General features: G+C 48.0%; 2 protein-coding genes across 14 annotated transcripts in view; one reads left to right on the forward strand and one right to left on the reverse strand.

The window, feature by feature from the left end:
* Positions 1 to 115: 115 nt before the first annotated feature.
* On the reverse strand, positions 116 to 4943 carry CNGA4 (cyclic nucleotide gated channel subunit alpha 4). Its single transcript, XM_006185641.2, has 6 exons — positions 4841 to 4943; positions 4608 to 4709; positions 4305 to 4411; positions 3380 to 4025; positions 2299 to 2648; positions 116 to 576 (listed from the first exon to the last, which is right to left on the reverse strand). The coding sequence occupies exons 1-6, from the start codon at positions 4900 to 4902 to the stop codon at positions 116 to 118; spliced, it is 1728 nt and encodes a 575-aa protein (XP_006185703.2). The 5' UTR covers positions 4903 to 4943.
* Positions 4944 to 9054: 4111 nt separating this feature from the next.
* Positions 9055 to 16068, forward strand: part of FAM160A2 (family with sequence similarity 160 member A2) — a 31128-nt gene continuing 24114 nt past the window's right edge. For 3 of the 13 annotated variants that reach the window (XM_032489172.1, XM_032489170.1, XM_032489181.1), the window contains exons 1-2: positions 9056 to 9201; positions 13273 to 13435. The gene's annotated coding sequence lies outside the window, so the exon portion shown is untranslated. Of the gene's footprint in view, positions 9202 to 9252; positions 9273 to 13272; positions 13436 to 16068 lie in introns of those variants that run through there. The other 10 variants (XM_032489183.1, XM_032489173.1, XM_032489174.1 and 7 more) reach the window with 10 other exon arrangements.

Here is a 16068-nt window from a genome sequence, read left to right on the forward strand (position 1 = left end):
CTTCCATCTCTGTAACCTAGCAGACAGGATGGCAGAGTTTCTGCAGGCCGGCTTTCCTATACCTCGGGATTCCCTTGGTGTTGGGGGGGTGGTGGTCCTGGGGATAGGCATGGAGTCACTCTGGGCCTGGGAATCCCTCCCAGCCTGCTGTACCCTCTCCATCCTTGGATGTTCCCTCCCCAGGCTCGCCCTCATCATCGGCCTCGGCCAGTTCCTCAGGCACTGGCCACTCCCGAGTCTGCCACTCCAGCCGTTCGATGCGATAAGCAATCTTGAGCGCGCTAGACTCCAGCTCAGCCAGGAGGCGTGCAAACTTGGTCTGTAGATCATCGAGTTGCTGGTCAAGACCTCGCAGCCGGGCCTCCGTGGCCTCCTGTAGGGCGATCTCAGCTGCCTCGGCATTTACGTCCAACTTGTTCATTTTGAGCAAGATCTCGCGGCCTTTTTCCTCCATGACGGCCTGGGCCTGTGGATACTCGCTCAGCACTTCCCGCAGGTCCTCCTTGCTCAGACAAAACAGGTCCGAGTAACCTAGACTCTTGATGTTGGCTGTGCGGCGGTTCCCAGACATGTTCCCTGTGGCCCAAGGGCAGACACAAGGGAGGACAGTGAGTGGGGGGGGGCGTGGGGGTGTGCGGGGACATTTCACTCCTGAACGAGGGCCCCCGCCTCCATATTTGTGCTTCTGAACCTCTCTTTTTGCCTCATTAACTGTTTCATTTAGTAAAGCACTGGGTGGGGACTAGGCCCTGGGCTGAGTGGGTATCAGTGACCTGCTTCCAAAAATTCACAGTCTAGAGGAGACAGACATTTAATCGGATAGTTACATAACAGGATGGCTGATACAGTGTAGACGTGCATCTGGTATTGTGGGAAGTCAGGCAAAGAACCCCTAACAAGCTGTAAGGCAGAGAATTTAAGGAAGCCTGAGGAACTGATGCCTGGATTGAGTAGGAGGTAATGAGGGGAAGAGGGGGAGGAGTGGGGGAGGGCAGCTAGGCAGAGGGAAGAACATGAGCAGAGGGATGGAGGCAGAAAACAGTTAGATGGATACAGAAAACAGGAGGCAGTCCAGAGCGGCTGAAGTGAAGGCTGTGAGGAGAGTGGGAAGAGATGGAGACAGCCCAGGTCACACCGGGTCTTGTGGCCACGGCAGGGAGTTCAGATCTTATGGGGAGGACAGTGAGAAACCATTGAAATATTTTAAGCAGGGGAACTGTATGGTATTATTGGTATTTTAGAAAGATGTTGGTGGGTCGTGGGTGGGAAGATAGGTTTGTCTGTATCCTGCAGTCTCAGAGCTAGGAGGACCTTAGAAGGTGCCAGGGAGCTGCTGTTTGCTGAACACTTGCTGGGTGTGCCAGGCCCTGCGCTGTGTGCCTTGCCCAGAAAACTCATTTAATCCTCACAAATGGGTTTTAAATATCATCCTTATTGGGTAGGTGAGAAAACTGAGGCATAAGAAGGGAGTGACTTGTCCAAAGTCAAGTAGACAGTGGCCGACTGCCTGCAAGATGTGGAGCTTAAGTGTTGAGGGGGTCCTTGGAGGACAGATGTGAGACCTTTAGGGCAAGTGGAGAGTGAGATCCCCAGACCGAGAGCACATCTCGCCTCAGTCAGGAGAGCGTGCTCAGCCCCATCTCCTGAGGCCTTGGTGTCTTTACCAGTAATTAAGTAGAACAACTCTGACGGCAGAGGCTGATCGGAGGAATACATGAGCCAGCGGACAGTCCCTGGCCTGGACTGGACTTGATGGAGTAGATAGGAATTCTTTTCTATTTTCCTTCTACCTTCCTTTCCATTTGGCTGTGAGAATGTTATTCCTTTTATTGATTCCGAGTGTGTATACTTATTACTTGTGTGACTTTGGACAAGTTCCCCAAACTCTCTGTGCTCCAATTTCCTTACCTTTGAAATGGGGATAAGCACACAATAAATATTAGCTATTAGCTATTATTATTATTATTATTATTATTATTATTATTATTATTATTATTATTATTATTATTATTATCTGTCACTTTCCACTGGTCTATTGGTGCCTTGAGTGGACACCCACAGAGCAGGTCTACCCTCTCTTCCAAGGGCCCACCCTGCTCACTGACCTTGGCTCAGCCTCTTCTCAGGGAACAGACTCTCCATGTCCTGCTTCTCTCTTGAGCCCTCTAGTGACTCAGGCAAGGGTCAGGTATCCTTAATCTGTAGGCCCCAAAGCACCATCTGGTCCCAGTACTGGGTTCTGTTGTCCCCATTCCCCTCCCCTAATCCTGTCCCTGGAGTGAATGCTGGGGTGCTCACCTTTGATGTTGATGATGCTGATCTCCCCAAAGTAGAGCCCTGCACCAAGCACGGCATATTGTGTGACACCATCATCAGCCACCACGGCCAGCTTACCCTCCCGGATGATGTACATCTCTCTGCCAACGTCCCCCTTGCGGCAGACATATTCGCCCGGTGAGTAGGTCTGGGGCTGCAGCTTCAGTACCAGCTCCTCCAGCAGGCTGGCCTCACAGTTCTGGAAGATCTGCACCCGGCTCAGAGTAGACAGGTGTACAGACACGGCCACTTCTGCCCGCAACCGCTCTGGCAAGTGCTGTAAGATGGCTACCTCGTTGGTCATCTTCTTGTTGATCTGCAGGTGCTGGTACCTGGGGGCAAGAGTAGCACCAGTTCTCCACCAGCCCCCTACTGACATGCCTCTTTCTCTGTCTTCCATCAGGGCTCACCTCAGCTTCAGTCAAGAACCCAACCACGCTGAGATCTCACAGGGGTCATGGGAATACTTGACAGTTGGATGAAAGATACCATCAGTCCACTATCTGTTGGTCACTCATGTTTTGACCTCTTCTCCCTCACTCAGGGCCTGGAAGCCTCCACTAGCTGACAGTGAATACGATGCCCTTTAACTCCTGTCAGCTCTACCCACTTACCATTCAGAGATGTCTTGTACCATCCCACCGACGCCTACTTCAATCACCAAGCCCCACTTTCTTTAGAGGTCCTCTGCTCTAGCTTCCCATCTTGGTGACACTTCCTTCTGTTCAGCCTACAGTATGGACTCCATGACGTACTCAGCCCTTTTGTTGGCCATCCCCTGAGGAGTATTGCTCTTCTCTCTTACCCCTTCCCTGGTTTCTGGGTTATCCTTTCTTGCCTACAAGTTTCCTCCCTGTCAGGCTCTTACCCACCCACTCCTCCTAAGTCCTTATCCGATTAGTGGAGAATATCTTTCTCCAGGCCCCACCCAGTGGACCTCCCAATGAACGCCACATCCTGATGGCCCTGCCCGGCCCACCAGGCAGTGAGAACCCAGCCACCTTCCTCAGATTCTACCCAGGACATCTCTCTCTGTCCTGGTCTGGAAGCCCGGCATCCTCACCAGTCAATGACTCGCCGCTCCAGCCGGCGGTTGACGCGGTGCAGCTTCATGTATTTCTTCACCAGGGCGTGGTCTGGGTAGAAGGCCGCGTCTGCAGTGTTCATGTTGTAGATGACGGAGCTCATGCTGCCCATGATGGTGGCGAACCCCATGACGGCCAGCAGGAAGTCGCCCACCATGAAGAGGCACTCCTCCTCCCGGGCTGGCGGCGGCGTGTCGCCCACGGTGGTCAGGATCAGCGTGGAGAAGTAGAAGCTGTAGAGGTACTGGCGCAGCAGGCGCTCGAAGCCGGGCCGCGCGGGGTCGGGGTACACCCACACGTCACGCCCGAGGCCCAGGTAGCGGGACAGGGCGAAGTACAGGCAGCTGTTCCAGTGGATGACGACGAAGATGTAAAGCATCAACTTGGCGATGCGGAAGGCGTTCGGGTAAGCTGTGCGGGTCTCCGTGCGGTCAAAGGCCTCGAAGAGGCGGGGCGCCCGCAGAAAGCGGTTCAGCCTCAGCGTGGGTGTGTGCGGACCCAGACTCGCGTAGGCCGCGTCGGTGGGCAACAGGGATGCCAGGTCCAAGACGAAGCTCCAGGTGCGGATGTAGCGACTCGCGATCCTACCCTTGTCCTCCACCAGGATGCCCTGCTCCAAAAATCCTGATGGGGGACGGGGGTCAGGTATGGGGCGCAGACAGGGCAGCTATCTGCTCCAGGAATGAGGGTGAGGGTGGGCGTGACAGGGTCGAGGACAGGGAGACAGTTACCCGGACAGAGTGGGAGCCAGCCTAACCGCCCTAGAGTTTCTGGGGTGAGTCTAGGGGTATTGTAAACAGAGAGGCGTGTGAAAGCACTATCAGGGAGGGGTCACTTTGCTACCAAGAGGCTCTCTTCGGGAAGGGAACGTTGAACACAGGCTGAGTCCTGGGACTCACTGACCAGTGTGGAAGTGCACCACGATGTCCAGTAAGTACAGCAGGTCGCTCATATAGTCCAGCACTAACCAGGCCACCAGATAACCGTGCTGCAAGTCCGGGAAGCAGGCTCTGCATAGCAGGGACAGGAGAGATCGGCTTGAGGGCACCCTTTATGTGTGATGTGTTCCCCCCAAGCCTGAGCACTAAACCCTAGGCATAGGCACCGCCCCTACTCCAGCGCTGGGCAAGGGGCCGCCCCTCTCCTGGGCCTCACTCTTTAACCTTGGTCTCTGCTTAAGGCCCTTCCCACAGTGCCCAGCCAAACCTGCACACGACGATGATGAGGTTATACATTACTGGGAAGACCATCGTGTTCAGCCACCAGTAGTAGTAATCCCCTGATGGGTCCAGGACAGGCAGCGACTTCCTGTAGGAGGGGAAGTCATGTTTCATTTATTCACCTTTCAGTGTTGCGATTGTGACTGGGGGCACCAAACAGGGATCATGATCCAGCTAGTGAGGCAGGCGGATCTGACACAGGGGACCAGTATCTCTCACCTCGCCTTGGACGGGGCAGGAGGGCTGGACTCTGTCGTCTTCACTTTGCTGTCCTGGCTCATGGTTCTGTGGCCTGGTACCTGGGTGTGAGAAATCCAGGGCCTCTGCCTGTAGGTGGTTTCAGGAGGTGGAGGCTAGGGCTGTCCTGCCTGGAAGAAGCTGCCCTTGGTCTCCAGCTGTGAATCCTCTGTCTTTGGCTTCTGAAGCTCTTAGCAACACAGCCAGGAACAGCCGCTACTGAAGGGGTGGAGACAGTGTGGTCCCAGTGCTCCGCCCTGTCTCCTAGGGCCTGGGCTTACACCTGCCCAACTAAACATCTCTAATGAGGCCCCTGGAGATGGTGAGGTGCATGCCTCAGAGGTAGGGCTGGGCCTTGTTCCCCGCACTGACTCCCCACCTTCCCTACAGCTGAGCTACATAGGGGTCCCCCGGTTAGAGGACCTGGGTGCCAGTATAGGCTCAGAAAATCATTCTGTTTTTACCTTGTGCAAGTTCCCTGCTTGAACCTCATTTTTAACCCATTTAACAACTGTGTGCCGAATGGCTCATTTGTATCAGATGCTGAACTAGTCTCTGGGGACGAAGAATGCCTGTCACATCAGACATGGGCTCTGTCTCCATTACCTGCACCCTTACCTGCTTCTTCCTTGCTGAATGAGTGTGATGGGGGCCATCCTGTGGCATTTTTGCCCTCATTCCCTTCCTGTTACCTCTCATGCCTGATCCCACCAGTTATTGCCTGTGTCTTCTAGATCCTCAACCTCTTTCAATTTTCCCCTTTGGTGAACATGCTTAATTAAATCTCTCCCATTCCAAAACAAACCAAAAAAATCCTAAAAATTCTCCCTTCACGTGATGTCCCTTTCATGACTATCATCTTTCTCAGTCAATAAGTCATAATCAGAACACCCACTATGTGCTAGGCCAATATTGTGCTAAGTATTGGGGATAAAAGATGAATGAAACACATTTTTTTGCCCTCCAGAGACCCACAGTCTGGTAGGGGGAAGAGTCAGGTAGATAGGTAATTACATAGCAGTGTGATGAATACTCTATTAGGTGGATATACAGAGGGTAATTGCAGTACATAGGAAGGGTCCTAACTGATTCTGGGTTCTGTAGGATGAACAGGAGTTAGGTATAGAGATGGAAGTGTGATGAGCACTACAAGCAAAGTGCACAGAGTGTGCACAGATAAAGAAATTTCAAAAAGCATAGGGGACTGGGGGAATGTCAATTGGTTTTCCTAGAAAATCTGAGAAGCTAGTGGTGAAAGATGAGGCTGAATGGTGGACCCAGGACAGCTCAGGGAAAGCTTTGTCAGCCATGTTCTAAAGCTAGGAAATCCTTTTTCTTTTACTGAAGTATAGTTGATTTACAGTGTTGTGTTAGTTGAAAGCTAGGCAATGGGGAACCCCATTTCTCTGAAGGCAATGGGGAACCCATGAAGTGTTTTGCCCAGTTAAGTGTTATGGCTAGATTTGTGTTTTTGGAGCATTTCTTGGAAGAAACATCTATAGTCCTCAATATTTTACTTTATTTTTTTGAAATCCTATTTTCCCATGGCTTCTATGGATACCATAATTTCTTGGCTTTCTGTTTATTTCTTCTTAGTCTCTTTCATAAGTCCCTCTACTTGTCCCTTCTGTTTTGGTGTTCTTAAGAACTCTGTCCTAGGCCTTCCTCTTTTTCCATCCTCCCAACTCTCCCTGGCCAATCTTGGTCAACCACAGGATCCCCTTTCACATCCAAAGACTCCCCAAAACCTCTCTTTGAGCTCCAGACCTATCTATCTATACCACTAATTGCTTGCTGGATGTCCCTGCTTGGCTATTCCACAGTCACCTTCAGCCCACTGGGTCTATAACTGGGCTCATTATCTTCTCCATTCACTCTTTCTTTTCTAATCCCTATCTCTGGCCTTTCAGCCAAAACATCTAGCCCTAGTATTTATTAATATTACTATCACTATTATTATTGTGTAACATTGTGGCAGTTTTAAAAAATGGTCATGAATTCTTTGATGATCTTCCCTTGTGACTGTTTCAGCCAATAGGATATAGCAAGAGTGATGTTGTGTGACTTCTCAAGCTAGATCATAAAAGGCCATGCAGCTTCCTTCCGGTTTTCCCAGAATGTTCATTGTCTGGAAGCTCCCTCTCAGCATGCTCCCTCTTTGAACCTAGCTGCCATGTTGTGAGAAGCCCAAGCCACAGGAGCAGTCACATGTCTTTATTTGACAGTCCAGTGGAGCTCAGCCTTTAAGTTGTCCCAGCTCAGGCATCAGACATGTGAGAGAAGAAGCCTCCAGATGATTGCAGTCACCAGCCTCAATTCACCCCCAGGCATTTGACCACTCTAGACGAGGTAGGTCCCAGATACATGGAACAGAGACAAGCCAGTCCTTCTGTGTCTTGTTTAAATTCCCAGAATCTGTGAGCATGATAAAATAGCTGTTGTTTTACACTACTAAGTTTGGGATGATTTATTACACAGCATAGTAACCAGAGACACATATAGAAAAGTACACATTTCCTAAGTACACAGCTTGATGAATTTTACCAAGTGAGCACACCCATGTAATGAGCACTCACATCAAGAGCCCCACTCTGCCCAGTTCCAGTCAGTGCTTTTCCAAGGGCAATCACTATCCTGACCCCTAATCCCATAGTAGTGCTTTGCCTGTGTTTGAATTTATATAAACTAAGCATCGGTTTTTAATCCTTCCTCTTATTTTCCTTTCATTTTTATCCAGGCATCAAGCCCTGGTGATCTAATAATCACATGTCCATTTCTCTATGTCTTTACTATTCTTATTTGGGCCTTAGCTGTCTGATCATAAAATTCTTTATCGTTTTCTATAATCCCAAGGATAAAAATCTAAGCTCCTTAACATGGCCTACAAAGCTCCCTGGTATCTAACCTCTATCTGTGTGTTCAGCCTCATCTCACAGCATTTCCTTTGCATATTCCCTAGGCTTCAGACAAGCTGTACTGATTGTACTTTCCAGAGCACCTCCCACACATTGTCCATTCTTCCTTGCCTTGTTATGTGCTGATCCTTTGGGTTGAAACTTCCATTTCTTTTTCTTTTTAAATACTTTTTATTTTGAACTAATTTTAGGCTTACAGGAAAGTTGCAAAAATAGTATAGAAAGTTCTTGTAAACTCCTTATCCATGTTACCGCTGTTCCCCTGTCATCATCTTCTATAACTAGAGAACAGTGATCAACACCAGGGAATTAACATTTGATACAATGCTTGCAACTAAATGACAGACCATATCTGAAACTTCCATTTCTCAGTCTTTTCGCTTGCTTGTTTCTCAAGACTGCTCAGACTTCTCCTGGAAGGCTTCCCTAGTCCCCTTGGCCCTTCTTTCCCCTCATTCCCTAAACACACATAACGTGCCAAGTGCTGCTCTTCATGGCAGTTCCACGTTGCAGTTGTTTGGCTATGAGGGTTGAGGTCCTGGAGGGCAGAGATTGGCTCTAATTGATCTGGAGTCCTGCCTGACAAGGAAGCGCTTACTCCGTGTCCCTTGAGTGACTGAAAAAAGCAGTGCCCAAGGGATCGCGGAGCAGCAGGTGCTGGGGGAGCCATCAAGGAGCGGTCATCGTCCGGGTACTATCCAAGCCATGAGCCCAGTTGGGGCAAAAAATGAACTAGACTTCTCGCTGTCTGCCCTCTTTAGGGCTCGTTTTGCCACGGGTCCCGCCCACTTGCTGGCTCCTCCCCTCAGACATACCCTCTGGTGTTAGCCCCACCCCCTCCACGCCCCCTCTCCCACTGTAAGCACCGCCAGGCCCCTTGGCCCCGCCCCTACCACGTTAGCCTCTCTTCGGCCCCATTTCTCTCCTACGCTCCGCCCTCTGGTCTTTCCCTGACTCTTTAAGGCGCGTCGCTCTTTAGGTCCCGCCTTCTGCCCTCTGGTTCGACCTTTCCTCCTCAGGCTCCGCCCCCTGCCGCGGGCCTCCACCTCCCCAGAGGTCTTCCCCTATGACACGCCGGAGTCCTTCAGAAGGGCGGGGTTTGCAGTGCGAGGGGGTGGAACCTGGGGGAAGAGGCGGTACTCCTTGCTCGGAATGCTGTCGGCGACCCCTCCCCTGCGCTCGGCCGTTGCCAGGAGACAGGCATCGACGCTCGGGCTTTGGCCCGGCCCAGCCAATGAGCTGGCACGCCACTGCCCAGCGGTGCGTCGCTGGGCGGTTACGTGTGGTGCGCGGGGGCGCGGGTTGCGTGTGGCGCGGGGCGGGGCGCGGCTGGTGCGCCTGAGGAGCGATGGCGGCGGCCTGAACTCACCTAGCACCGCGGTGGCGATCGGGCCTGGTCAGGGTCGGGGTTCTGTGAGTGAACAGTAGGTACGGGCCGGAGGGTCCGGAGAGGCATATGAGAGGGGACAAGGAGCTGGGGAATGACGGCATCGGGTTTGGTGACTATCCTGGTTGTGAGGGGACAGGGTGAGGGGCTGGCATGTGGTGAGGGGCCGGGTGTGAGTGTCTCAGGTATGGGAGCAGGGAGAGAGCCTCGGGGTGAGTGAGCAAGCAAGGAGCTGGCTAGCATGAGGGGCTGAGATGCTTTCTGAGGGTCAAGTGGAAGGGACTTTTGAACACTATTTCCCGAGGGGCTGGGACTCCTGTAGGCAGGGGTGAGGGACAGCCCTGGGACCAGAGTGAGGGGCTGAGGCCTGTGCGGGGAGGAGGAGAGGATAGGGCAGAGGCTAGAGCATGCAGGCTGGTGGTGAATTGGGAAGGGGTTTAGGGCACGGCATGCAGGAAGGAATGAGTGTTGTGAGACTTGGGTAAAGGTGAGGTTGATTCTGAAGTCTCCTTAATGATGTGTCCTGCCCAGCGACAGCAATAGTTTTAGATTGAGTAGGACAGCTTGGGTGAAAGTGTTGTGCACTTGGCTCTTCTGCTCCATGGGCTTTACACATTTCGGAGTACCAAAAAATGAAGGCGTCATGGGCAATAGTAACAATGACAATGAAAATTATTTTTGAGGCTTAGTCTTCAATGAAGTTATCACTGGAATCCTTGTTCCCTTAAGTTCCTCTTTGGGACTGCAAACTTGAAGATGGTCCTTCTCATGGAGATTTTTTGGCTGTGACTTCCTATGTTTGTCTTTTCTCCACCTGCTTCTGGGCATCTTACTCCCTTGCTGTTCCTTACCTGTGCTGAGCCGTGGGGCGTTAATGGTTGCCATCTATATTGGACTAACCACTGTCAATTACTAATTCTACTTTCATGGATATTATATAATTTGTTATATACAACGCTGTGTTTAGACTTCCAAACAGGATGACTTTGCTCTCATTTTCTTACAGTTAAATAAAAAACCCCCACTAATTTATGTAGAACAAAATACTTATATTTAAAATATACATGTTTGATGAGTTTTGACGTATGTTTACATCTGTGACACCATCACTACTTTCAAGATACTGAACATTTCTATGACCCCCAAAAGTTTTCTCCTATTAATTTACAATTCATTCCATTGGGTTCACTTTATTAGCATTTTACAGGTCCCCTTTTCCCTGTCAATCCACATGCACGTGAAAATTTGGAATGTTCTAGAAACCTGGGTTAGCACTTAGTGATAATGGTCCCTTTCACACCACTAACATTTCCTCTCTACTGATAGTCTGCCACAGAGCAGATACCTTCCCCAACCTCAGAAAGAGGTAGACCTTCCCTATCAAGATCATTCTCTGAGAATTAGGGGCAGCCCAATTCTCCATTCTGGTTTAGAGTCTGAACCTTAGAACCAACTTCTCTGTCCTATGGTATGTTTTTATTGCTTCTCTCTGGAAGCCAAACCAACTTTCATGCTGGTGGATCCCTTGACAGTCTGCCCAGAGGGTCAGAACTGTATAGAACTTACACATGTAATGAAAGGGTTTAGAGCAGTGATTCCTAAACGCTGGGCCAAGGACAGTACCAAGCCATGATAAATCTTTCATCTATTCAAGGTGTAAGGAGAGAAAGAAATATGGAACATCAGGTTTTCATAAAGATAAAATTCTTAGATTATCATTCCTATCCTTTGGTGTTAAAGTGCTCTCTCACTGAAGAAGGAATGGTGACAGTGGATGATGGGTTTTAAAAAAACTGATATATTTGCCAAAATAAAAAGTAACAGTCCTATTTAGAATTTTTTAAAATCTATTTTTACTGGTTCTTGAAATCCAGAAATTTAGAGTGATGATGGTGTGGTTGCTGTATTATTGAGGAAACATGTTAATACAGTAATTCTACTATATAACTTCTGACATCTAAACAGCATTAATGCATGAGATAGCAATCTCAAATTTTACTGGATTTACATAGATACTTTGTGAAGTATGCAAGGGCAGGAATTCATATTTTATAGTTGAGGAATCAAATTCAGAAGCCAGAGATCACATAGTGATAAAATGGCAAAGCTGGACCCCAAATTATGTCTCCTGAGAGTGACTTGGGAAAATAAAGTTTTTAACAGAGAATGAAGGTGATGTGGAGTAAAAAGCATGTGATGGATAGGAAGGTTGTGATGACATGGAGGACATGATACTGGCAAAAACCTTTTTTTAATGATTTGTAATTGTTCTGTCTACAAAAGATATTAAAGAGACTGTTAGGGTGACATAGGTTTGAAGATTCTGTTAATTAATGTTGCAAAGGCATAGGAACAGGTGTGCATAATACCTGGATCACACTGTGATAATGATAGGGTGAGTCAAATCCCATGTCAGAGGGTTCTTAGGGACTGTCCAAATTCTTGGTTATTCTAAAGGAAGCACTGGGTTTGGTAAGCTTATTGTTTGCTATACTGAACTCTTTGTTGAATAGTAGTGCATTAAGTATAATGGATTTTGCCTTATGATACATAGCTGAGTAGATCTGAGAAGATGAGACATAGATGAGGATGACAATGTAGAGACAGAAACATGTTCACGGTGCTGTATATAACCATTTATTCCACATCTGCTTTGTGCCAGGCAATCTGCTAAGTGCTGGGAGGACAAATTCATTCATTCATATATTAATTTATTTATTCATTCAGCAAATGCTTCTTCAACATGTAGCCTGCCCTCGAGATGCTCACATTTTAGGAGATAGCAAGATAAATAAGATGTGGTCCCCTGAGGTCTCAAGGAATTCTCATTCTGGTTGGGAGAGATAGACACACGAAAAGATAATTTCAATTTAGAGAGAGAATGTGAAATATAAAGATAAATCATCTTGAGGTGATTACTTCTCTGTAACCTAGTCTCAGTCTCTCTATGTTCCAGTCATATCTATGCAGTGATCTACTATATCTCTACAGGCCTGGCAAAGTTAACATGTCCAAAACAGAACTCATTGAGTCTTTGCTCTGAAAGCCTGCTTTTGCACCATATGCTGTGTATCAGCCCAGGCAAGGACTTCAGTATCATCTTCTATTCTTTCTGCTCCTTCCTGCCCCCCACCCCCAACTCTAGGTAGTTAGTCATTAAAATCTTAATCCTTTTCCCTCTAAATTATCTCTGTTCTTTTCATCTCCATTGCTACATCTTCACTGTTAAGGCTTTAGTTTACTTCCTTCTCATCTCTCATCTGGATTTTTTCTCCCCCAACAGTCTCCTGCCTTCAGACTTGCTCTTTTCTAGCCCGTCCCTGGACTGATCTTTCTAAAAATACAAATTTGATCATGGAATTCCTCTGCTTAAAAACTTTTGGCTCTTTGTATTCTGTAGGACAACATCCAAGTTCATTAATATGGCATCATTTGGCCTCGACTCACCTCTCCAGCTTCATCTCCTGCCACTCTCTACTCTGTTCTAGCTTGAATAAATTGTTCACAGTTCCCTAACAAATGTTACTCTTTTGAACCTTGAAATCTTTGTAATAGCTACTTCCTCTACTGGGAATGCCTTCTCTTCTCTGCCCAGTGAACTTTCCTCATCCATTAGGATCTAGTTCAGTTTCACCTCCTCTTTGACTTCTTTGTTACCCTCCTGCAAGAGGGGTGGATATAGCTGCTTGTGACATGGGGATTTACTGCTGTAAAGGGGAGTCACGCTGTGAGGTACAGGGGCTCTGCTGGGGTCAGGATGGGAGCCCCCTGCACGATGCAGAGGTGGTCCTGGGGAGGGGGGAAGTGAGGTGGGACCAGATACTCATATCCCGTTTGTCTTATACGTGCAGGCTGAGGGGCAGACAAGCAGGGAGGCTATGTGTAAGCTGAGCTCTAGACTCTAGGCTTCTGTGAGGTGGGGTGTTTGTTTTCTTCCCTTTTGTATTCCTGTGAGGTTTTAATCAGATCTTTCTACTTTCAGTATCTAGGGTAACAGCCCATCCCTGCCTCTTATGTCAGTAAGAGGAAGAGCCATTGTAGGGGGAGAGAAACTCAGAACCTCACTGACCCATTCTTAGAAGGTTGTTTTGGTCTCTCTCTGTCTGCTGTAGGTGTTGCAGGTGTATCCCTGCCCCCAGCTCCCGCTCTCTTTGCCTCTCCCAGGGCAAAGTTTCCTAAGTGAGGCTGAGCCACTTCCTGCCTTGTGCCTTCTGTTCTGAGGCTGGTGGACACCCTTGCTGAATGTGCCCATAAGGCCGTATTTTGGGCCCTACGGTGAGTGCCTGACCTTGGCCATTTGGGGTCTGAAGGATCAGCTCCTTTTTTCCCTGTGGCTGAGCATGTAGGTAAACTTGGGAAGAGGGGTCTACTTTTTTCTAGACTTTGCTGTGGGAGGAAAGGGCCCAGTAAGAGTGGTGATTTCACTCTCTTCTTTGTCTTGTTCTGAACTTTTCAGGGTTAACAGGGAGCGAGGGAGTCTTACACAGGTGACAGGGACACCAATCTATGGCTTTCTTTTATGTTTTTACAGTGTGTGAAAAGGGCCCAGGTTAAGTGCTGGCTTTCAGGTTCTGAGACACTGATTTCAGTGGGGCTCTTCTCTTTGAGGTCTTTGAAAAGACATGAGGGTGGGGTGGGGAGGGAAAATGCTGGAGGCCACTTCCCCCTGGGTCTGTGAGCAGTGCCCTTTGTCAGTCAAGCAGAGGACCAGGAATAGGCACCCCAGGTAAATCGCAAGGTAGGATCTGTTTGTTAGTCTTTGGAATTGAGTTCCAGAGGCTGGAGGCAGTTTAGTTTTGGACACGTTAAGGCCTTACTTTGCTGAGGCTGGATGCTTGGCCCTTCTTCATCTCCCATGGGGTATGTGGTTGAGGTGGTGAGGATGGACATGTCAGAGCACGTTAGAACTCTCCCCTCTGTTGGAGATGAGGGCACCTTGGTCAGACAGGGTCAGGAGACAGAAGGGGGAAGGAAAATGTCACTTATAGAGCACCTACGCTTTGTGCCTGGACTGCTCCATAAGTTATCTTATTTAAGTCTTAAAGCAATAACAGTATATATTTCATCAGAAATTTATAGACAAGAAAACAGGCTCCAACGTATGAAGTGATTTATTTAATGGAGGACTGTGATTCAAACCTTTGTTTGAGGAACGCCACAGCTCATGCTTTATTTACTTCCTTGTATTACTCTTGCTTGACCTTAGGGCCCCTGTTTGTTTTCAGTCCTCAAGTGAAGTATGTTTGAGAAAGCATTCAGTCACCAGTAGACCTCTTGTATCACTTAGGGTCTTTGAAGGTAGCAAGCAGATGGCACAAATTAAGTTTGGGAAAATTTAATAGTAAAGGGACTATATTTACAAATTAGTGGGCAAATGACTTTAAGGAAACCAGCAAGGGATGGTACAGTGTCCCAGGGCTAAGGACAGTGACAGGTCTAGTAGCAGGGGAGATTTCTTATCAGTAATCTCCACTGTTGGCTTTGCCTGCCTGAGCCCACACCTTCTTGGGACCTGAAGTACTAGGGCAGACGGGTAAGTGCCTTTTCCAGTGCTCCCTGCTGGTGATGGCCACTAGTCTGTGTGACTGTGTTTGATGGTTTATAGGAAACCCTGTGTGGGATGTATGTGAGCATCCACTCCATGGCTCTTCCACCTTCTTGCCCTGACCGTGAATCTCTTGGGGTGAGGTGGGGGAGAGGGTAGGTGGGTGGGGGTGGTAGTAGCTATTAGCTTCCGTCTTCCAGTTTTCAGATTTACCTGAAGTGGCATCCGTCCTCTCTGTTTTACTATTTCCTTCTTTCTCAGAGGAAGTGGTATATTTCTGTTTCTCAGACTAATCCTATACCTGTTTTTTCTGTCAGTTTGCCCGTTGTATTTATCTGTAACCTATTATTTTCTTTGGACTCCTTTTCCTCACTTGACAAACACCTCTGAGGCTCCCCGTCCGACCGACTAAAACTGACTGACTGTCAGTCACTTTTCATTGTAGTTTATCTTTCTATAGACTATACACTATACACTATGGGTAACCTTCAGTTTCTTGAAACTTTGTTTTCTTGATTTCTAGATTATCATCATCTCTTGGATTTCTCCTTCCATTCCTGGCTATGCTCACAAGTCTTTTTTTTTAAAGACTCCTCTTCCTTTGCTTTCCTAAGTCCTAGTTTTTCCCAGGATGTCACCCTTGGCTCCTTTCAGGATCTGCTGATCGCTTTGGATGATTCCATCCACTTCTATAGCTTCATCTACCATGTATCAGCTGGTGACTCCTAGTCTTGATTTTACTTACCCTTGAGCTCAAGTATAATATTTGTCTTGCTTTCCGGACGTCATGGTTTTCCCATAGGTGTCTCAAAACACAACACATCCAAAACTGTGCTCATCCTGTTTTCTAAAACACAGTTCCTTTGTTATGTGTTCCTAGTCTATTAATGGAGTTATCTTTTACTAAGTCTCTTATACTTCATGTTAGGGGCTTCTCTTATCCTCCCTTCATTTGGTGGGTCTGATTGCTTCTACTTCACAATTAAGTTAAATCTGGAGGCAGGTTATCTGCATTTGTATCTCATTCTTGCCAGTTTCTGGCTAACTTTGACAATTTATTTAACTTTTCTAGGCTTTGATTTCCTCATGTGTAAAATGGAGATAATAATACATCTAGCATTTTTAGTAGGCTTAAATGAGCTACTCCATGTGGTGCTTAGAGTGGAGCCTGGCACATAGTAGTGCTCAATATATGTTAGCTATTATAAGTTTTAAATTCAGCATTTGGTTCCACAGACATATTTGAAGGCCAGGTGCTGCGTTGGCACTGGGATTTCAAAGAAGAGTGGATGCTGTGGTCCCTTTTGTCAGGGAGCTTGCTATTAGTGACAGTGGTATTACAGGTGTAAACAATTTCATTACC

Source organism: Camelus ferus, chromosome 10 (genome assembly GCF_009834535.1).
Source record: "Camelus ferus isolate YT-003-E chromosome 10, BCGSAC_Cfer_1.0, whole genome shotgun sequence".
In the NCBI taxonomy this organism is placed as follows: Eukaryota; Metazoa; Chordata; class Mammalia; order Artiodactyla; family Camelidae; genus Camelus; species Camelus ferus.